The sequence below is a fragment of the Camelus ferus genome, chromosome 5 (genome assembly GCF_009834535.1).
Source record: "Camelus ferus isolate YT-003-E chromosome 5, BCGSAC_Cfer_1.0, whole genome shotgun sequence".
NCBI classification, from domain to species: Eukaryota; Metazoa; Chordata; class Mammalia; order Artiodactyla; family Camelidae; genus Camelus; species Camelus ferus.
The window spans coordinates 30,949,826-30,974,217 of record NC_045700.1 but is presented as its reverse complement, the minus strand read 5'-3'; the positions used below and the strand labels follow the sequence as shown (position 1 = coordinate 30,974,217).

The 24,392-nt window shown below is 38.6% G+C and overlaps 1 protein-coding gene across 9 annotated transcripts in view; it reads right to left on the bottom strand.

Moving 5' to 3' along the window:
• FMNL2 (formin like 2) overlaps positions 1-24,392 on the bottom strand; it is a 282,923-nt gene that overhangs the window by 104,196 nt on the left and 154,335 nt on the right. For 8 of the 9 annotated variants that reach the window (XR_004319856.1, XR_004319855.1, XR_004319853.1 and 5 more), the window contains exon 2: positions 12,484-12,567. Coding sequence is in view for 4 of the 9 variants with exons in the window: in XM_032479445.1 (XP_032335336.1) it covers positions 12,484-12,567 (84 nt within the window). In the remaining 5 variants the exon portion in view is untranslated. Of the gene's footprint in view, positions 1-12,483; positions 12,568-16,598; positions 16,608-24,392 lie in introns of those variants that run through there. The other variant, XR_004319857.1, reaches the window with a different exon arrangement.

Here is a 24,392-nt window from a genome sequence, read left to right as displayed (position 1 = left end):
ACACAAGGAGTGAAATAAGTGAAAAGCTATCAGATTTTAATCATTCCCTTACTACTTCCTTTTGTTTACTTTACGCAAACACTTAAACATAAACACCAACCTCAAAATTCTAAACATCAACATTTTTCCATTGCTGTTGTTTACAATACAGAAACCATTAAGATACTGTTCAACTGTAGACCTTGATTTTGATTAAATGCATCATATAGATAGTACAAACCACCTTCTCCATCCTAGGGGATCAAGGAAGTGGTGGGAGGCTGTTCAAAGATAGTATTTCTCTGAAAACTATAAGAAACTTTTATTTTTAAAATGTTATCATGTAACACTAAAAATCATGAAATACTTAGGGAGAAATTTAACAAAATATTTGCAAGACCTGTACACTAGAAACTTCAAAACATTCCTGCAAGACACTAAAGACCTAAATAAACAGAGATGTCACATTCACAGATCAGAAGACTTAAGGTATCAGTTCTCCTGAAATTGATCTACAGAGTCGAAGCAACCTCCATCAAAAGCCTTTAGGCTTTTCCCTAGAAACTGACAAGCTGATTCTAAAATTTATATAAAACTGCAAAAAAATTAAAATAGCCAAAATAATTTTACAAAAGAACAAATTTGGAGAATTCACACTACTCGATTTCAAGACAGTAATCAAAAGAGTGTTGTAGGGATAAAAGGACAGAAATATAGATCAAGAGAGCAAAATACAGAGTACAAAAATAGGCCCACACATGTATGGCAAATTGGTCTGTCAAAGATACCAAGGGAGCTCATAAAAAAAAAGGAACAGTCTATTCAACAAATGGCTGAAACAGTTGAATATACATATGGGAAGAAAAACAGTGAATCTCCAGCCTTACCTCACCCACGTACAAAAATTAACTCAAAACAGATCACAGACTAAATGTAAAAACAAAACACATAAAATTCTAGAAGAAAACATAGGAGATAATCTTTGTGACTTAAATTGTGCAGATTTCTTAGGCCACAGAAATTCACGAACCACTTATAAAATAAAAGAAACTGAATTCTATCAGAAAAGCATTTGTTCTCTGAAAGACACTGTTATGAATATGAAAAGGCAAGACACCAATTAGAAGAAAATATTTGCAAAATCTAGTCTGATAGACTTGTATCCAGAATACCTTTTTAAAAAACTTCTATAGTTCAATAAGACAAACCACGCAATTTTTAAAAATAGGCAGAAGATCTGAACAGATCCTTCACTGAAGAAGATACCCAAATAGCAAACAAGCACATAAAAAGATGCTCAACACCATAAGAGATGCAAATTAAAACCACAGTAAGATACAACTCCATGTCCATAAAAATGGCTAGCATTAAAGAGACAGACAATACTCAAGGGTTGGTAAGGATTTGGAACAACCGGGATTCTATGACATTGCCGAATGGGAATGCAAAGTGGTCCAGTAACTGGTGAATTCCATCGTATGTAAAGTATACCTCAGTAAAGATGATTAAAAAACAGTATCTCAAAGTAATTTCTTTAGTAATTTTACTTATTTAGTTTGTTACTGAGCACAGTTATTTTAAAAGCTTTTCTTGATAATTCATTGGTTTCATTTGTTATAATTAAAAAGAAATCCACAAGCCAAATAGTCAACTTTGTCAATTAATACTTTTGCAAAGAAATAAAGCACTCCAAGGGGGCCCAATAAACCACTTAGTTTCAGTTTCCCAAGCATTTACATCATAAGTCACTTGTAACTCTATTTAAAGACCTTAAAATCTGGGAATTGTATCCATTTTTCATCAAGGTCTAAATGTACCTCCATACCTCAAATTATTACTGCAGCTTCACTGTCATGAGATATGCTTAACCACTATCTTCGTCCAATCTACCCTACCTCCCCTGACTCAACACACATCTTCATTTCCCAGATACTCACCTTCTAAAACATAAGCACAAAAACAGTGTGCGCTAACAACCTGAAAACCTAAATCTTAAATCCACGTTCTTATCGGATCTTTTTATGGTTTCTCCTTAGATCTTCCATAATTTCAAATTTAACATAATAAACATACACACATACTCCCTCCTTTCTAATCAGTGTCTCTTTCATCTTCTGATCACAAGATTAAGATAGTTTCAAGATGCGATCCACATGGTCAAAGCGAGTTACTCAGTCAGGCTCTCAGACAATGCCCGACAAGGATGGGCTGAGAAGGGAGGTGGAGGAAGCTCCTTTGAAACTGGTTGTTGCTGAGGACATGTGCTAGCTGTGACAGAGATATACACACACAACGCCCCATCAACTATGCCTGCACATTTTATAGGATTTTACACGGACTTAGAACATTGTATCTGACAACACAAGCACAGGTCAACAGCTGAGTGGTTGTGTCAACATTCTTATGAAGAGGTAACAAACATCTGCATATAATGTTATTTCTAGTACCTGAAGATGCTGCAAGCCATGATGGTCTTGTGCACAGCTAATACCACTAGGTGGACACAGTCTCTGCCCCTACATGCTGCTGTCCCATTTCTTACAAATCCTAACCATATTTCTAATTTACTTTCCTTCTGTCCCCTCCACCCCCAATAGCTACAGTCTAACTAAAAATCAAAACCAATTCCTATTTCTGCTATTTCAGTGAAATCATCAAAACACTATTTTGCTACTACAGCAGGGATGAAGACAACAGACACCTTGCTTTCCTCAATGACTTCAGAAGATAACTTCTTAAAACATATTACTTGAAAGTTCATCAAGATCTCCAGGGAATGCTACAGATAAGTAGGAGAGAATATGGGGGCTGAAAGCAACTCAATCTTTCCAGAATTTACATTTAAGACGATGTCTTACTCTTCCTTCAGTCTCTTCTTTTGAAAGATTCAGCACTACGTTTTCTAAAGCACGATGGTCACAGCATACAGCACATGACTCTTCCCAGTGTGTCCTCAATAAATTATTTAATTAACAAATGGATTGATGAAAAGAGCCACAATCACATAGTGATCGGGGTCATTCACTAGTGATTTTTTTTCAAAAAATGTTTCCAAACCATTATGGCATTTTTCAGAATATAAAAATTTTCAGAATTTTTTAGTATCAACTCAACCACTTGCTGGATAATTTCCAGAAAGCATTTGACTTTTCTTTTTCATGCAAGTTAAACAAAAACAGCCTTCCACAGCAAAGATCATGAGTTAAATATCCAAGTGTTAAAACAATGCAGTGTTTGTATTAGTTGAAATTCTTGGCTAACACACCTTAATAAATCACTTAAATTATTTTCTAACAGACAGTGTCAAAGGTCAACCTCAGTCTAGCCCATATGCATTAAATTGGCTATATGATTCTTCATTTCTTGTAACAGCATTCCCAAGTTTACAAGAGATGCTCATAGAATAAAGGTTCTTTCAAACAACATACCCGAGCTATCCAAGCCAGCTCGGGCAATTAGTTCTTTTAAGGGGGTTGGGGATATACAATTGTATTTGTATTACCAGGCAGGAAGGCAGGCAACATGACATTCATTTTGGCAAAAGATAACCTAAACTCTTCAAATCATGCTGAACCCCAAGCTTCTTGCTCTGGTTGTTGATGTCAAATAGTACTTCTAGACAGCATTCGCATCAAGCCGCCAAAAAGGACTTGTTGAAAAAGGAATCATTCCCCTCACCCCTTTAGCTAGCCTTCTCCCCGTTTTTTGCCCCCCTCTCAATCCCTGTGGGAGAGGCCAGCATCTTTTCTCCTCACTGTAAGAAATGGATGACAAAGGGAACCTCTGGAAGAGGAAAGATGTTAACTCACTTTTGGATTCAGACTCAACCCTCCACAACTCCAGAGATACTTAACTCTAGAAAGCTCAACATACACAGAGTTGGCATCTGCTCCTCTAACTGCTTCTCTAGTGTTTTAGAATCAAGAAATCAGAGACCTGGAGTCGGTCTTAATGGAAGAGAAATTGCTTTCAGGAGGAAAACTGAAAGAAACTTGTCCTTCTTTTTAACAACTAACCTTAATACCCTTCCTCACGTTTGGAGACTAAGAAAAGGAAGACAGTCCCTTTAAAATCTCAAGCAGAAGATAACCCAGAGACAGTTTTGTTGTTTTTTCAATTTGGCAAAAATTTATGCCCCAAAGCCAATTCATGCCGGGCCTGGTCCACTGCCGTAACTCAGAAAAAACTGGTACTATCAACCACCTAAAAGAGTCTTTTCCCAACTCCAAGTATCACACAAGCTGTCTGTTTAGGGAAAACTCAGACCCAGACCCTCTCACTTTACTCCTTGCTTTCCCTCACCTATACAACTAAGTGCTTATTCAGTGAATAAACTAATGAATATACGAACAAAAGCAAGTTTTAATACTGAATACAACCTAAAACGAAACTATCAGACTATCAAAATTGGCAATTGTAGCAGAGAGTAGCTGTTTACTAAACTCTTTCTTCTTTTTCCTGGGTCTTCAGGTAGCCTGCATTTCTCATCCTCCTTGGCAGGTCTAGCCAAAGGAGTAAGACTGCAAGTAATACGTGCCACTCTCAAGCCTGGCCCAAAAAACCCTCCTGGTGCGCACCCACATATTCTTTCTTCCCTGCGGCAAAGTTGAAGCTTTATGTTAAAAACAACCTCAACTGGGTCCTTGATTAATTCTGTAGAATTTAACCCCCAATTATCAACACCACCAACTTGGACTGTTATGTGAATGACAAGCTTGTTATGTAAATCACTAAGCATCTTGGCATCTGTAGAGGGTTAAATGGTGTCCCCTACCCCCAAAAGATATGTCCTCATCCTAACCCCCGAACCAGGGAATGTGACCTTCTTCCTTTTAGAAAAAGAGTCTTTGTGGATATGATGAAGTGAAGGATCTTCAGATGAGATCATCCTGGACTATCCAGGTAGGCTCAAATCCAGTAATAAGTTTTCTGGAAAGAGAAAGAAGAGAAGAAACAGATACAAGAAGGGTTTGGAAAGGCCATGTGAAGACGGAGGCAGAGACTGGAGTCATGTAGCCACAGCCAAGGAATGCCTAGAGCCACCAGAAGCTGGAGAAGACAGGAAGGATTCTCCCCTAGAGCCTTTGCAGGGAACACAGCCCAGCAGACAGCTTGGTCTCAGACTTCTGACTCCAGAACTGTGACAAAATACTTTGTTGTTTTAAGCCACCAAGTTTGCTGTAATTTGTTATGGTCACCCTAGAAATCTAATACAGCATCTGGTATCTAACATTACTCTAACTGATCCTAGAAGTTCCTAACAGATAATGTATCTACACCAAGTGACTTTAAATCACAGTACTTTGCACATCTTTAATAGGAGGCATTCTGAAGACACAAAAGCACAAAAAGATTTATCCTTCATCCAGTAATTTAAGTCAGTAATATTTTAGTTAGTAATGATGCTGGTAATTGTTATTTTGAAACTTGTAATATTATAGGAAAAGACAAATAATTTATGTTACGAATCAAATATTTCAATGAAAAAAGCAGTCACTACAAAATAAAAAATAAGTAAATTAATATTAAAAATTGATTTGGAAATATCAATATGAACCATAATTTTTTGGACATACATTTTCAAGGTCTAGACACTTAAACTGAGAAGCAAATTCATCCAGCAGCTGTAACAACCTAATAATATGACAATCTCCAATACCATCCCCCACTAAAAGGAATAGGGCTCCTTGGAGAAATATAATATTCTAGGTCAGGGGCAAGGAGAGTACAAGCTAAGCCAAAACAAAAACCCAAACTATTTTGCACCATAAAACAAGCTTGTAAAGATTAATAGGGTCATCTCAAAAACACAGAGGAGCCAGCACAAAAGAGTTCCCAAGTGTCAAAGTGCCTGATAATGTGAGCCTCAAAAACAAACAAACAAACAAACAAAAAACCTATTCATTGAAACACATTGACTCTGAAAACCCATGGATTCTAAATGATATTTACAAAAGGAAGTCAAAGAAAACTCATTTGCCACCTTTTGAGGTATTTGTGAAGCTAAACCATTTCTTTGAAAAATGACAACTGAGGGAAAGAATTACAAGAATAAATATATTCCAGGGTAAACCAATACCAGGTAAAAGCTCTATTGGCTGGCTTAATGTTGAAGGGAAATAAAATTATAAAATCTTTTCTTTTTCCCTACAACTCCTAATGAAACTGATTCAGCAAAAAACTACCGATTGGTTTTAAAACTCACTAGGTACAAGGCTGATAGGTAATTAGATGTATATATGATGCCAAAGTAACACTCCTCAGATTCCATTCTGCATAAAGGAAAAACATTATACAACAGAGGAATTAGGTTGTCATCTGATCCTTTGATCTATATTATCTTATGGCGAGACATCAGATATTATTTGTCTCTTATGATATTCCAAAGATGTTCACCATCAATCTATCATGTCTTGACACCTAACTTCTGGTTAACGGAAATTCAGGAGCTCAGACTCATCTAGGAAACTATCAGGTAAATGCAGGAAATAAAACCTTCTATAAAATGGCTTGCTTGGTCTCATGAACACCATGAACAAAAGCCTGTTCTAGGTTAAAAGAAAATTAAAGAACATAATAGCCAGATCCAATATGTGACTAATTCTGGGCTAGATTATCATTTGAACAACATTAGGTGGGAAGAACGTGAAGGAAATTGTGAAATGTGAACTGGGCAATGGATGATATTAAGAAATAACTCGCTTTAATTGTGATGACTTCATCTGGATACAAAAGAAAATTGTCATTTTTGGAAGATGCATAGTGAATTTTTTAAATGATAAACTAGAAAACAAAATGTCAAACAAAAAATCCAACTAATACATAGTCAAAAGGAGGATTACACAGAAGAGAAAGACCAAATAGCAAAATGATTTTTAAAAAACTAGGGGTTTGAAAGACAGACTTTAAAAGGAATTCAAAAGATCCCCAAACCTAGTAATGATTTAAAAATAAATACCAATTCAACATATCACAGAGTTATGGAAAGAGAGTAAAAATTCAAACAATTTAACATCAAACAGTTATAAATATAGTAATAACGTCAGCTAGCCAGAGGACTGAGTAAGAGGGGAAGGGGAGATAGGCTGTCTGCTGACCCAACAGCTGGAAAAGCCCCAATGAAGTGAGTGTGGCTAAATGTAGAATCAAAGCCTGGAACTTGGGCATAGAGGCTGAACGCAGATTAAGTCTGGAGTCTGGGAGCAAGAGGAGTCAGGGTAGAGTAAGGGGAAGGCTACTGTTGCATCACTGCCTTTTCCTTCAGCTTCTTCCCAATATGTTGCCCATGTGCTCACTCCAGTGACTAACATGGCAGCCATCACTCAAGCAGGCTACAGCCAACACTCAGGTAGGGTACAGCCCACCCTCCCCACCATTTATTTCCCCTGGGGCTCCAAGGACAAGCCCTCCCTCACTACCTGGAATCTGAAAGTCTACAGGAAATAATTTATCAGTATCCAATAATACTTGCTTACCTGGCAGACAAGAACTCTAACTGGCTCACAAAAACATAAACAGTTTTAAAAAGAGAGAGAGAGAGAGATGTAGTGCTCTTCAATATTTTAGGAAATTTGATTCCAGTGGCAAATTGGCTTAATAATATGTTACCCAATAAGGAACTTCCTTGTCTTTTAAAAGAAATAGTATTAGAAAATAAGTAAAGGGTTTAAAACTAATTATATTAATGATTAAATACATTCAAATGATACGGGGCAGTTGAGTCGAAAAAGATGAGAGGGCAAGTCTCACTTTAATAGAGTAATGGAGTATCTTAGGGGACTGGAGTATTTTAGTGCCACTGGCCTGACCCAGCACTGGCTGAGTTGGCAGCAAGGGCCTTTCCCAACCAGGACACGTGCCAAGCCTTGAGGGCTGCAATCTGATCTCCCTGAAGTGCTTAACACAGGAAGCTGAGTCTAAGTGGGTATGATTTCCTGCCACCTCTTCACTCTCCCCTTCTTTGTTTTTATTGTTTTTAATCTCCTTCTCCCATTTCTTTCCATACAAGTGAAGGAGGGGAAGACCCCCATCTCTCACTAGGGTACCATACAAAGCAACAGCCAGCCACTAGAAAGCAAGGTCAAGCCAGGCCAAACCACCCCCCAAAAATAACAAAGTGTTATCACCAGCAAAGCCACAGGGAAGCCTTCTAACCCAGCTCAGGTGTGGCACTACTAACGTTTTTGAGACTGGATTATATATATCATGGAGTCTACACTCATTCAGTATTAGTCATCTAAACGTCCCGAATTTCTGACTAACCACTTCCACTTACTTATTCAGCCGATGGCACAGTTCCGAACCATCACCATCATAAGTTCTATAGACCCTCCCCACCCCAACATACCAAAATCACCTGAGAAGTCACTGAATGAAGTCTTGATGACAGACCCTTACCTACTACAATTTTTGTTTCAATGGATTGTTTCCAGGCCCATAATAATTGAAAGGGCTTGTGACTGGAGTTTGGAATTGGTGTTCTTGTCTCACTAGCCGAGGTGGCCTTAGCATGGGCCTAGTCATTTATGTTCTTGAACCTCAGTTTCATCATCTATAGAATAAGGTGTTTAGTGAACAGGTAGGGGAGGCAAAAGGATTTCTTCTTTATTACACATGCTCCAACACAGTTAATCTTTTTTTTTTTTTTTGATAAGTATGTGTTAACTTTTCCTATAGAAAAAATTTCAAGAGTGGATTGAAATAAATGGCCTCTAGGAACCCTTTCAGATATAATGATCTGAAAGTCTTAAGTTCATCCAGGATCTCTGAAGCTCCCTATATGCACCCTTTACCCTTAACTGGTGGGAAATAGTTAAGACCCCAAGCCAAACAGTGCAGCACAGGGACCGTGTTTAGGAAGCTGGGAAAATTGAGGCAGGGGTGAGAGTGAGGGCTTTCTCTCTCTGCATAGGTAGAAAGACCTCTGAAAGAGCCCTCTGACTGCCATGCAGCTTGGGGATTTTCATCTGCAGTTGTTAAAAGAACTCTATTTCCAGCTTTTTACTCTCATACAGTCATCTCATGCTATTATAAAACTACCCTATAAAACAGAGTCCTCAAATTGATGTCCACATAGGAATCTCCTACTTAGTACAGCACAGAAATTTTTCTGGGATGCACCTTACACCACCCAAAACCCAGCAGGGAAGCCTTCTTTGGCTTCTACTGTCCCACTCAGAGTTATACCATTTTCCCGTGTGTAAGCTTTGAGACCCATTGGGAGCTCAGGTCATCTTTCTACTTATGCAGTAATCTAGAAGGGCTAAAAGACACAGCCAGAACACTGCTACTCTAGAAAGCTCTTGGGGATGGGACTCAATCCCTTCAAAACTTTTATTCTGCTCCTGAAATTAGCCACAGAACTAGATTTTCAGTAGACCACAGGGAGGTGGAGACAGAGCTTCATAGCAGCTCTGCCTCTATAAACTCCTTCTTGTCTACATCAGGCACCCTTCCCTCTTTAAAGAATTTTCCAGAACTGAGCAATAGATGTTTAGTTTCACTTATCACAAGCAAGTTACATCAACAGGTAGAGGAAGGTGAAAAGGATCAACAAACAGTAAACCTCTACCTCCAGGCTACCTTTCCCACCCACCTCCTTCTCCCTTCTGCCTTCTCCTCCTTGCCCACTGTCTCCGAAACATGACTGAGCTATTCTCTCCCTCATTCAACACACTTTCAATAAGCACCTACTATGTTTCAGGCACTAAACAAGGTATTGGAGGTACACAAATATCAACATGGCCCATGGCCTTAACTCATTCTTGGTCGAAGAGACATATTTAAATAATTACAGAACAAAATTACAAACTAATGCAGCCACATCCAAGTGTGGAAAAGCTGATGCTCCCAATGAAATGGTGAATTATATTCAACTGAATTGAAAGCTGGATCATGATAAAGCATTTATTCCCACCCTCCACATATGCTTCCTTAAAGAAAAATAACAGATGTGATGCACTGACTTGCATACTGTCCATAGCAGACAGAAAATTTAAGTGCTATTCTCAGTGCAAACGTAATTTCTGTTCATCCAGAATGCTGACATAATTTATGCTCACCTTGTTCAAAAAGAAGACTTAAAAAGAAAAAAAATCTTGTAAAGCTTTTGTAAGTGAGGAAATCAGTGTGGAAGGAAAATGTGGGCAGGAAAAAAATTCAATGAAGCCAGGGATGAGGCTGGTAAACGAAACATATGCCACTAAGATACTGTGTATTCAGTAAGGGCAGACCACAAATTTGGCTTATGGCATTCCAGCAGCTGAGGGAAAAAAGGAGAAACATGACTAGTTCCATGATTCATAGTGTCCACATGATAATTTTTCATGGAACTGAAACCTGAAGTAGTCTCTTTCTGGGTCCGCCAAAACCCTTAACTCTTGTTCACATACTTTCAGAATTAAATTTCTGTAATATCCTATTTCACTTTGCACACCTTGCCTGTAATATGTATTTTAAATAACAGAAAATATATCTGTATTATTTGCTTTAAAAGAAATAAAATTAATATTTGTATTTGGCAGACCGTTTGTGCACAAAGCACCAGGGGCCAGGGAAGGTAGTGTGTGTCAGGAAGCGGTCACAGCGCGCCACAGCCTTGTTTTAAGTCTTCATAAGGAAGACAAGAGGTTTGCCTTGACGTTTTATTGCACTGAAAAATCTACTGCTGTGGATTTTCCTGATAGCGTCATGCCACATGTATTCAAACTTTAGTATGTCTGGGTAGTATATGATGACTGATTCAACACAATAAAGTTCTCTGAATCTTTGAAAACTTGGCAATACAAATAATCATGGTTCCAATATTTAATATCTAGACTCCTCATCAGGAGAAGCAGTCATACCAGTTATGAAGCACTTATGATATGCCAAGTGTCAGTCTCTGTTCTTTACACATATCGCCTTCCTATCTTCAAAATAATTTAAGGATGTTAAATTTTCTATAAATTTTACAGATAAGGAAAAATGTAGATTGTTAAGTAGCAAATATCTTTATTTTTTAATTTTATGTTATAAATTTTCAAAAGTCCACGTAACTTGAGAGTATGCTATAATAGACCCCCAACCTATCCTACCAAAATTCAACAATTAAAGATTTTCCCACATTTCCTTTATCTATTGCTTTTTTTTGATGACATATTTTACAGCAAACTCCAGTCACATCATTTTACCCCTACATTAGTATACATTTTGTAAAAAATAAGCACAGATTCTTTCATAATGGCAATGCCAAAAACAAACCAACAAAGTTAATGATAATTTCTTGCAATCATCTAATAATTTCTTTGGAGTCACTAGTCAAATATCTCCAATTATCTCAAGAAGTCTTTTTATAGTTAGTTTGTTCAGATTAGGATCCAAAGGAAATTCACACATTTAGTTATTTCTCTTAAGATCTCTGACCCTCTTTTCTCCCTATCTCCGATTGCTGTGGAAGCAACTACCCCATCTTTTGAGATATAATTCACATATCATAAAATTCACTTATAAAGTGTACAATTTTATTAGTATATTCACAAGGCCACGCAACCATCACGCACAGAGAACCAAGGGAGCTGTCTCAGGAGGAATTATAACAGTCCCCAGAAATTTTCAGTGTGCAAGGGGTGTGGGGAACACAATCACCCTGAAGACACCCACGGCACAAAATAAAAGAGCTGATATATAATATACAGAGCCTATCTTTACTTTAGAGGGTAAGCCTTCTAAGCTTAAAACAACTGGCCTGTACTAGCCCCAGAGTAAAGTTCCCCCCAAATTACTATCAATTACAACAAAATACCATATACCATTTAAAAAGAATGAAGTAGAGACACATATTGACAAAAATAAAGAATACATGTGGGTATTCACACATTTTTTAAAAACTGAAAACATACAAAAAGCTGGATGGAGGTACTTCAAAGTCTTACCAGTGGACCTCTAAAGTATAGAATTTGGAGGGTAGGGAGAAAGAAAATGGAGAATTCCACTTTTTATCTTATGTCTCTCTGAAGAGTCTGAATTTGTTATGAGTTAACGATAAAATAAAAAAACCTGAAAAGTTGCTAAAATATGAAATAATTTTTTAATCAGCATAAGCAATGTTTCTTTATAAACAATTCACCTTCTGGCATGAATATACATCAATACACACAAATAGGGAAGCCAGCTAAATTAGAGGACCTGCTAATTATTATTAGAGGACATTCTCGAATCTAATTCAAGAAGAATAAACTGCCATGTAAGGTAAACAGAAAAAGATCAGCTGAACTTGGTTTGCCCACTTCACCAGATTTACCAGAAAATTTAACTACAAAACATCTGAAAATAAGGGAGAGACTTAAAATAGTGCAAGAATAAAGAAGTCATCTTCTAACTTTTCCTTCAGTCATAAGAAATAGGAAGGCAAAGATTCACAAGACAGAAATCCATGCATCTCCTGGAAAAAGTCTGACATATTTAGGGAGGAAATCTAGTTCTCCTCCCTCATTATTTCTTGCTGGAAGCTTCAATGTTTCTTACCTGATCACAAATAAGTTCCCACTTTTTCTCATTGTCATACTGCCGCAGTAACCTGGCTTTGTCTGGGGGTAAGTTCATAGCATTCTGTTAAAAAAAAAAAAAAAAAGAAGAGTTATGTCACATTCCACAACAGACTGCTAAGTGGGAAATTCACAGGGCAGACCAAAGAATACTACTATGGTTCTTCTAAGACTTTAACTCCTAGCATCTGATTAAACAGAAACATCCTACAGAAGTCATTTTAGCACTAAATCGGTTGAATGAGAGGGAATAGACTCTGAAGTCCTAGGCTAGGACATCGAAGTGGTCTGCTCCGAACTACAGGTGTGCATTTCAGCAAAGGTAATGCATTATTTCTTCATTTAATAGCAGGTTCCCAGTCTACTTAGCAAAAGGTCAGAGGTTATTGTTGAGAAGGTTTTGTCTCAATTTTTTTCCCCAGGCACAAAAATCTTTCACTTGGACAGCGGCAACTTGATTTTGTTATCCTTCCCAAAACTGGCTTAGAAATCACAAACCAGTACCAGAAAAGAACTCAGAAGACCATGTGTCCAGTTTCCTGCCACCAGGCACCTATTTTATTGCCCCTTGCTTCCCTGGCTACCCCAAACTGAGAGTATAGATGCTCTCTTTGGCAATCTTTCCTGTACTTCTTTTTTTTAAAAATTGAAATATAGTTGACATACAATATTGTGTTAGTTTCAGGTGCAGTACATAATGATTTGACATTTGCATTTATTATGAAATGATCACCACAGTAAGTCTAATAACCATGTGTCCCTATGAAGTTATTACAATATTATTGACCATATTCCTTATGCTGCATATTATATCTCCATGACTTATTATATAACTGGAGGTTTGTACCCCCAATTTCTTTTTAAAGCACTGCAGCCCCACCAGACACAGAAAACATCAAAAGAAAACTCAATGAACAGAACCATTGATAGATAACATTAACTTTTACTCACTTTGATAGACAACTATGCATAAAAGAACCAATGGAAAAAAGGAAGAAGGAAACAATATAACTGGTTTTTATTCCCTCCGTAAGATGACAGCACTCCTTCAGGACATATGTTAACATCAGCAACTGCAATTCTCAGTTCAGCTATATTGGTTTATGAAGTTGAGTTTGCAGTGAGAAATTGACCATGAGCTAATAAAAGAGATGTCTAAACACCAGTCCTCATAGAACTGTCCTCAGTCAATACAGCACATCTTCTGAACTGGTACTCATGGATTTTCCCTAAGTACATTCACACGTTACTAGTCAAGTGTTCCAAGTAACCAATCATACACATTTTCAAGATACTTGGGTTGGGTCTGGGTGAGATCTTTGGGCACAGCACATGGCAGACTGAGAGAACCCAGAGGAAATTCCTGTCTGTTCTTTTGTCTCCCAAAGCTCCTACGCTCTAAACAACTGAGCTAACTAAGTAGTCTGTTAGTATCTTACATCTATTAACTGTCCCGTCTAACCCCTTGTATCGACACTCAAGTCCTCTAAATCATCCCTGTCTCATAACAAACAGGACTTGGCTTACAGGGCGAAAGCTCCCCTTGCCACCATTCCTGTCTCATGTCATCCAATGAAACAAATTTAACAGGGGAAAGGGTGGGTGAGTTATTCTGTTTTAATAGCCCAGAATTAACCTTTGATGATTCTGAAAGATACAACTCAAGCATTTTCCTCAAAGCTCAGTCTAGCATCCAGATTGGTATTCCTAAGTGGGTAGTAGCTGTATACCACTTACTAATTTGAATCTAACCCATTTGAATCTAATAACCTGTCTTCAGAATATTAATTTCTTAATAACCCCCAAAGCCAACAACATAATTAGAAGAGCTTTGGACTTCAGAGTTTTCAATCATACTGCCAAGGCTTCTCCAAAGACGTATCTAAATGGGAACAATATTTTTATATAGCCTATCTCCATGGAATATCTACTTGAACTAGAATAGAAAAGAGCTACTTATATTTATTTGTAATTACAATTTTACAACATTCAACAATCACCCCTGGGATAGGGCAAAGCAGAATTCCACGTGTGTCCTTCTGAGGGAGCCCAACATCACAGACCATTAAAAGCAGTCCATCATTGCTTATTTGCACCCCAGGGATGGATTATTTCTTCTTAAACTGATTTTGACCCTCACGTTAGTGCTCCTGGGTGTGATTATGCATAAAATAAGGACAAAAAGATAATGAGGTGGGTTAAATGAGTTTTTCTACCAGTTCTTTTCAATCTCCCATGATAGAAAGGGGATAAGACAAAGAACTCCTGAACTCCTACATGGTGCCGGCCAAGCACTGTATGAGGCACTCTGCATATAAAATTTCCTCTAATCTTCATAACAAGCCCATGGGATAGATACAGTTTTCCCCATTTTACATATGGGAAAGCAGACCTAGAAGTGCTTGCTCAAGGGTGGACAGCTTGACAAAAGAAAATAGGACCTAAACTTAGCCTGTTGGACTCCAAGACAAACACTGAAAATGCCTCCAAGCTTTTCTTTTTGCAGCAAAGCAAAATGGCACATAACTGATCTTCTGTTAGTCCTCTGCAAGACACTTAGGCAGAAGCAGTTTGCAAACATTGCTACAGAAATTAGATGCAGGCCTGGTTGTTACTGTAAAGAGAAAGCCAAGATGCTCCTTTCCAGATCAACTTTCATTTTGATAAAACAGTCTTTCATTCAACCAATGTTTATGAAGCACCGCTCTTGTACAAGCACTGTGTTCCACAGCACAGCGGGAACCAAACAGATACAGTCCCCACAGAGCTTCATATTATATACAGTGAGAGAAAGATGAAACAGATTCTACTTTTCAAACTCTGATAAATCTTGAGAGATTATTAGAGAACAACTTTAGATCAGATGATCTGGAAATACCTCTCAAGGAAAAAGTAACAATTAAGATGAGTTCTAGAAATGAGAAGGGGCACACCAGGAGAAGAGTGGGTGGCAACATTCTGGGCAGAGAAAACAGGGAAAAGAGCTAAGGCAGGGAACTGGCGGGCACATCAACGAGCTGAAAGCGAGCAGCGTGGCTGGAGAGAGAGTGAAAGTGGGGCATGAGGGGAAGACGAAGCTGGAGGGGGAGCAGGCTATTCATGCCCAGCCACGGTGGTCGGGGCCAATGCTTTTCCTTTCATCTCAAGTGCAACGGGAAAGCAGTGAAGGTTTGTAAGCAGGAGATGACATAATCAGGTTATGTTTTACAAAGATCACTGTGGGTGCTCTGCGGAGAACTGATGAGGGACAGCAGGTGTGGAAACAGGGAAGCCAGTTAGGAGGCCAGGGCAGCAGTTGGAATGAATGGAGGTGACTTGGACGAGGCTAATGACACACCACCCGAAGTCAGGTGGACAGATGTCAGAAACATGTGAAACTGACTGGGTACCTTAAGGGCTGAGGGAGGATGTCAAGAATTAATACCTCGCTTCTACCTTGAGTCACTAGGTGAATGGTGTTCTGTTATTAATGAGAGGGGCACACTGCAAAGGCGGTGCAGATCTGGAGAAGGCGGTGAAGAACAAGATTTTTAAATGGCCCTGTTTAGGCCTATGATAGTGATGGGACATCCAAGAGAACAGTCAAGTAGGCAGGTCAGAAGAAAGGTCTGCATCTTTCTGAAGGAGAAGAGTCTCTTAACAAGGGATTCTTTCTGAGCCTCATGACTAGTTACTGTCAGAGTTGTTCAGCATCAATACATCAAAACGAAAACTGCACTTGGTAATCATTCACCAAGCATCTGCAATAACCCCTTCCACAAGTCAAGCCTCTGAGCTGTTCAGGCAGACATTCCTCAGCTTATAATTCTACAGAGACCTTGAGGAAGCAGCTCCATTTAAAATCAGACCCTCCACAGAGACCTGGCTCAAGCTTCAGGGATGTTGGGATTAGCTGGCAATAACTGCCCTTAGACTTTTAGAGCAAACTCATTCTTTTTGTGCTGTATAGGGCAGGACTCTGGAGTGCACGCTCAATGTTTGTGCAGGTAATTCCCAAGAGTCCAAGCTATTTTCTCAGGAAAATATTGGCTCTCTCCAGGCCCCTTTACTGCCTGGAAAAAAATGGACTGCCCTTCTGTTTGACTGAAAATGTACCGCCTCCAAGTTGTCCTAACACAGTGACGATTCTACCTTATCTAGACTTAGTGATATCTTCACATAAGGCCCTCCTTCCCTTCCTTTCCTCCATCAATCCATCCATCATGTACTGGTGTCAGGATACTTGCAGTGCAGGCACAGGAGAGAACTTAATCATGAAGTTGCTGCACTCAGGAACACGCCAAAGGTCCACTGAAGACTTAAGACATTTGAGTGGGGAAGTATAGTGGAGGTTACTTATTTTCTAGGTTGTACAAGTTCCTAGTTCAAAAAAGAGATCATCCAAAACCATTTTTTCCTGTAAGGAATGTCCCTTTCTCTCCTTTCAACCTGGCAAACTTTAAGAATCAGCTTAAATATCATTTATCATTAGAACCTTCTCCCAACTACTCAAGAAGACACACTCTCTCGCTGGCTCTGACAGCACTGCATACATCTCTCCTTTACAGCACTTCACACACTGTACCCTAACCATCTGCCTAACTCAACTCCCCACTGCACTAAGTACTTCAAGGACAAGGATTTCTTCCATTAATCCCTAAGGTCTGACGAGTATACGGCAATCAGTAGGCACTAAGCAGGTCGCTGAGAAAGTGAGAAACAAATCAACTCAGTCATACTGTTCAATCTGAAAATATCCTCGCTGATTTAGCATTTACACTTCAGCTACTAGCAAAGTCTGTATACCACAGAGCATTTCTGTTTCTTACAAAATCTCAGTCAACAATAACGTCTATTAGTTATCAGTAACTAGCTTCCGAACAAGAATTCGTGGGGGGGAGGGAGGGATCAGGTTCAATTTAGCAACATTTCCTTGAAGAGAGAAATATTTCAGGCATTCTTCTGCTACATATAATACAGTTCATGGAGCCTGAACTTTGTTTTGTTTCTGTTGCCAGTAAATTCAAATCAGTATTAAATGTAATAATAATCTAACCCAAGGAATCGTTACATTTATGGTCAATATACTGGTTTTATCCTTACCTGTGCTAATTCACATTGTTTTTAAATGTGCTTTCCATCTCAGAATCTTAAAAACAGAAGGTTTAATGGCTAAATAACAATGGAATATGCAAGTTTTGGGGGTACTTCATGGAGAAACTAATGGTTACAAAGAGCCTCAGAGTCAACACTTCAGAAGTGATACTTAGGGATTACCACATACAACACAGTTGGGGTGAAGTTACCCAAATCGTTCAGAAGCAAACAAACCTATGCCCTAAGAATAGAGTTTTCTGGCCTCAGCGCTTTTAATCCTGACAACAAAAACTTGCAAAATATCCCTGTTTTCCTCTGATATTCTCAAGGCCTCTGTTGAGAAACCCACAGCAATACACAGACACAGGAGTTTGAAAGTGAATCGTATCAAATAACACCTTATGTAATATACCTTTGTTCTTATAATCTCTAAATTAAAGCTTTCAGGTATTAAGGCCCCAGATTCTACAACAGAAACTCCTGTATTACATAACCACCTGCATAGAAAGAAGAAAGAACACGGATTTTACAAGCAGTGTTGCTTATGGAAGGAAAGATGTAATGAGAAAGAGCTTAGGTAATCCTTGACAGTTCTTGAACAATAAAGGTATAAATGCTTTACAGAAACTCAAAACAAGAAGCCATTATTATTTTTTTTAATGTGTGGTAAGAAGCACACAAATATAAAAATGTGCCCTTTTAACCATGTTTAAGCATACAACTCAGCTTGTGTTAACTATAGTCACAGTGTGTGTAACAGATTTCTACATCTCTTTCATCTTGCAAAAATGAAACTCTATACCCACTAAACAGTAACTCCCCTTCCCCCTACTCCCCAGAACCAGTATTTTTTGCTACAAAAAAGCAAGGAAAAGTGATGGATTCCAACTGGATGACTGGGCAGCACAGTAACGAACTGCATTTAACGAGGCAGCGTGCGGCAGGGATTCAGTAGGGCTCTGCAGTTCGACCAACTGGATTCCAACCCTGACTTTACCACCATTATTGGTGATCTTGGGCCACACAACTCAGATCAAAAAAGCAAATCCAGAGTTGAAAAACCCAGTAAATGTAATTCAAAACTGAAGGTCAGAATCCAGTCGGAATCAAAGACTAAGGATGAAAAACAACAAGATGTACCACTTCCTGGTGGTCTGATACATCTCAGGCACTTAGGCTCTTTGCATTCATTATTCAATTTAATCTGCTTTATAATCCTGACAAGCAGGTATTATCTTCTCCATTTAACACAGAAGGAAACTAAAGGACAGGGAAGTTAAGTAGCTCTTCTATGCACAAGATAGGTGGCAAATTCCGAGGCTCAAAAGGGAGGTCTGTGTAGCCACCCTCTTTCCGTGACATTTAAGCTATGATGTTTCTGAAATATGACCTGAGTGAAGCAATCCAACAATTCTACTTGAATAACCAGAGACAGTCACTAGCATGTAAGGGTAAGGTGAAAATGTACCAATGTATTAATATTTTTAATAAGTTATTAACATTTTTAGACAAAATACTGGCATTTTAACAGAATTCTTCAATTTCTTTAAAATTATAAACTAGACTCCCCAATCCCCTGCAAAAGTTACAGGTACTGTGTCAATTCAACACTTAATAAGTCCTGATAAATATCAAATGAAGGCAGATCTACAAAATAGGAGGTAAACTGAGGCTTCAATGACACAGAGGAGAGAAGATAAATACACCCATACACAACTGAACATGTATGTAATATAACTGAGCCACAAGGAAAAAGCCATCACTTTTTCTTAGGGCAAGCAGGAAATGCTATGGACCAGGCCTGGATTTGCAGAGAGAGAACAAAGAATGGCATTTACTGGCACAATATGGTTTTTAATATTCGGGCTCTGGAGATGAGTAACATGGGGTGCAGTCCTACCCCCACCACTCATTAACAGTGTAATCTTAGGTACATTGTTTAAACTAAACCCCAGTTTCCTCACTTGTAAAAATGGAGATGACAGTGGCAATAGTGATGAGGATGATGATGGTAATGATAGTACCTGCCTCACAGAGTTTGAGAAAAATTAAACTGGATATTGCACGTAGTTAGCAATAAGCACACGGAAAGCACTCAGTATGTTAGATCTTATTAGTCTATTTCAGGTGAAGGAAAGCGTAAACAGAGGTATGAATACAGGAGAAAGCAGAGGACTGTGAAACACACAGAATAAACCAGCGGGTAAGGAGTGGGCAGTGTGAGACCAAGTTAGAAAAGCGGGGTTTTGGACACCAGAGCACAGACTTCAGACTTACTTGACATGCAGTGGTAAGCCATCAGCCAAGGAAATGTCTAGAAAAAGCCAGGCCTGGGGTCCTCAAATCACACTAGAAATCTGTGAATTCCTCCCAGATTGCCATTTTTCTTTATACCATTATTGAGACATCAGGTTGAGTCACTTGATACTGAATTATGTACCAATTCTCCTGTGAGTTCACTTAAAACTGCAACATCTGAGGCAGCAGGAGGGTGGTTGCAAATTCAACGCATGTCCTGCCCCTCTCTTCAACTAAACTCAAAGCCATTCCCTCCATGACCTATGTTCTTTTTCCAGGCAACTACCTGCCATTCTAAATTGTCATATCCTCCTAGAGGATGCTTCGGAAATACAGTCAGCTTCTCTCCTGGCACAGGACTCCGGCAGCCAGCCAAAGAGTTCCCCACAGCAAACCATCATTCAGTCATCTTTCATTGTCACTGTTATTTTTATTTAATCATTGAGAGCATTAGCATCATTCATTTGCCAGTGACAGCCAGAACAGGAGAATCAGCCTGCTCCCTGATCTAGTTATGTCTTCAAAATAGAATCAGACTGGAAAGCTATCCTTTCAGGGGAACCTGTGAGAATGAGACATCTTTCTAGTCTCCCACTCACAATTTCAGTTACAGCCTGATTTCCTGGGAGGCTTTAAGGATTGAACTAAACACGAATGACTCCTCTGTAACTTTTTTATAATCTAAAAAGTACAGAGCTGGGAGAGAACCTTGTGATATTTTAGTCCTCTTCTGTTTTTCAGAGGTGACCAAACAGACTCAAAAAAAAAAAAAAATGAAGACAATGTTCAAGTTCATTTAACTGGTTATTACCAGAGACAGAAAAAGAATCTTGGCCAACATGTCTTCTATTCTTTTTCCATTATCATGAAAGAAAGCCCACTTACATCTATCATGTGTATGTGTACATGTATGTATAAAATCCAATCAGATAATGCATGTTGAGTAGTTAGCACAAAGTCCTACACACAGTGAGCCCTCGATACATGTTAGACATCATTACTCTTGTTTTTATCATTGTAAGGAACACATGGAATTACTATTATGCTCTGCTTCTACTTTAGCAAGCGTCCACCCTTACTAACTACAGGTTTTCTTACCACATAATACTAAGTACCTGCACTTGGCACTGTCTCTATCATTCCTCCTGGACTTGGGGCTTTGTACTCATAGAACAATTAATTTTATTTGTAAAATTATAAACATCTAGCAACTTACAGGTTTGTTTTTTTACCAGCAAACACAAATGAAACAAAAACTTCCCAAAGTCACCTGTAAATTATCTGCTGTTTTAAATTAGTCACACTTTTACTACCTTTTACAAATGGGAATGAACAAGCATTGATTGTACACATATTTATGTCCGTATCATTTATATTTAATTGCCAGGCCAGAGTATCATCAATATGGGGTGAGGTGGGTGGGAGCCCATATTATCTACAGGACAGAAGGGCACAGCTCTAATAGTCTAGGCCAAGTTCTCCTGCAGCCCATCTTTCTGCTACTCGCTGTATCACTAGCTTAAGGGATTCAACGCCCAATAGATGCCAAAGCCATACACCCCTCCTCTAGCCATCATTGCCAACTCTTGAAATACAGATTCATACCATATTCAAACACAAAAGGATTAAGTGGAAAGAAACAGTCATTCAATCTCTTTCAACCTCCTATCTGATTTTCATTAGAAACCTGATGCCTGATGTCTTGACATGTTCTGGAACTCAAACAGTGCTTTACCACTTGTCGGCCAACTGCTGTGCCAAGAACAGTGTCTACCTGCACACACTTGTGTACAGGGATGGAGAGTGACACAAGGAGCCACATTTAACATGCTCGAGCACCACTTCGTGGGCAACCACCTGGCAATATAAGAGCAAACATACTGACTGCTAGGCTTGCAGGCACAGAGCAAAGTGCGTCCAAATCCAGAGACAGGGTTCTTCATCTACTGATAAATATCGACATTCTACGACATAAAATTCTTTAAGAGTAAAACCTTTGGATAATTGAAGATATCAAACTCAAATTACAAGATATTAGACAACTGGATTCCACCACAATCCAGCTACAGGAGCGTGGTCTCTATCACCTGCTGATCTGAAACAAGTGTGTTTTTTTACCCTGCCCAATTCTCCTGGAGGGAGTGCAGAACAGGGATGATTGTTTAGTGAGTACAGAGTTTCTGTTTGGAGTGATCAAGAATGTTGGAAATAGGTAGTGGTGATAGTTGTATGACATCAATTACTTAATGTCACTAAATTGTACACTTAAAATAGTTAAAATGGTAAACTTCATGTTAGAAATACTTTACCACAATAAAAAAAAAATTTTTTTTAAAAGCAGAAAGTGGTGGAAGAGTCAGAGGATAGAAGCCAGAGTGATACAATGTGAGGAGGTCACCAAACAATGCAGGCTTTGAAGATGAAAGGGCCACAAGCCAAGGAGTGTGGGTGCCTCAAGATGCTGAAAAGTGCCAAGAAATGGACTCTCCCCTAGAGCTTCTAGAAATGGGGCCCTGCTGGATTGAAGGGCTTGACTTTCACCTAGTAATGCCCCTGTCAGACTTCTAACCTCAAGAAGTGTAAGATAATTACCCTGACTTGTGTTAGGCCACTAAGTTCATGGTAATTTGCTACACAAGCAATAGAAAATTAATCCTCTAAGCTGACAATACTTTGCACCCCCCGAGCCCAATGCATGGCTTCTCTTTTCACAACACCAAACGCAAAAATTTTCACATCCACGTCTCACTGCCAATGATCAGATGCATCGTTTCCACCTTAGACGCTGTAGGTTCAAATCGATAAAAGGTAGTACTTAATCACAGTAGGAAATGGAAATCTTGGGGGACTAAACGATGTTCTAAATTACTGACATATCTAAAAATAAAACTACCAGCTCATGAAGATGACATATTATCAAATAAAACCCTATACTATCTATACAAACACACAAACACTGGCACAAGGTAGGTTTCACTGCAACATTATGTTTACCAGTCTTAATAAGCCTCTGTTTCAAGAGATTTATAGTGTCTCGAAAAACAAGCCCAGTCAACACAAGCAGAAAAACCAAGTCTTGCACAGTAGGCCTGCCATGTGACAAGTCCTCACTGTTCTGCCCCTGATTTTCTCCTCCATTAACCTGCTACTAAGCTTTTTGGTCCTTACCTCATAGTTGCGGAAAAGACCATCAAGTAAACTTTTGTATCTATGTGAATGACTTCCTGGTATTAAAAGCACTACTTCAAATACAGTTTATTATACATCAGTTAATTCAAAAAAGCAATTAAAAAATAAATTTAAAAAGAAAACATAAAACCTTGATAAACAACTTGAAGACTTTACTAAGTAAAATAATACGTGTGCAAAATACTCTATTTTACTGTTTTGCATTATATTTGAATGCCCTTATTTATTAAAATACTGTTCTGATTTTAAAGTTAACAAAAAGCACGATTTTTATAAGTCAATATCAACCAGCAGCAAGTTAATTCACATATAATGTCTAATGGGACACTTTTATATTTAAATTTTTAAAAGCACTTAAGATGTCATAAAAACTGAGTAATTCCCAAAATAACTGACATTAAGAACAAAATGATTCAACAACTTCAAAATCTTTCTGAAGGGACCACTGGTCACATTCCATTTTATTGATTTATCTTTCTGTCCCTTCAACATCATCCTTGGACAGATGTCCTCTTTATAGTCCCAGCTTCCAGCAAAGAGCCTAACACCCAGGTGGTACATAATAATTGCAAGCCAAATTCTGATCAGCCACACAAGCTACATTTCAATAACTAAAAACATCAGCCCTCCAAGATCTTTTATATTCTTTTTAACAAATAAAAGATTAGGGCCACAAGAGAAGTGTCAGGCAGTCATAATCTATTTGCAGGTGGTTATTAAACACTATAGAATATTAACAATATCTATTTCAGTCCTGTAACGTAAAAAAATATATATGAATATGCATATGGGTGTATGTATGTATACATGTATATTCAAAAGGTCTAGAATGTAACTTCTCCTCTCATCCTCCAGCTGGTTCCTGACCTGCCCATCTTATAGCTCCCACTCCATCCTCCTCCTCCACCAAAATCTATGCCTCCATCTAGGTCCTGGGTCTTCCATAAATCATGCTTAAGAGTCGCCTTTTCTACATATTATCTCCAGTACTACAGTTCACCCTTGAACTGCAATGGCCGGCGGCAGGCGGAATTTTTCTGCAGTCAAAAACTCATATATATCTTATAGTCAGCCCTCCAAATTCATGGTTCCACATTCATGGTTCTGCATCAGTGGATTCGACCAACTGCAGATCACGTCATTCTGTAGTATCAAATACGAAAAAAATTCCGCATATAAGTAAACCTGCACAGCTCAAACTCGTATTGTCCAAGGGTCAGCTGTACTTGATTTGGAGACCAAACTCGATCATGTATGTTGTTTTGCCATTTCACGTATGTAGGCTTCTTCTCTAATGAGAAGGAAAGTTTCCTGGCATACTTTGGT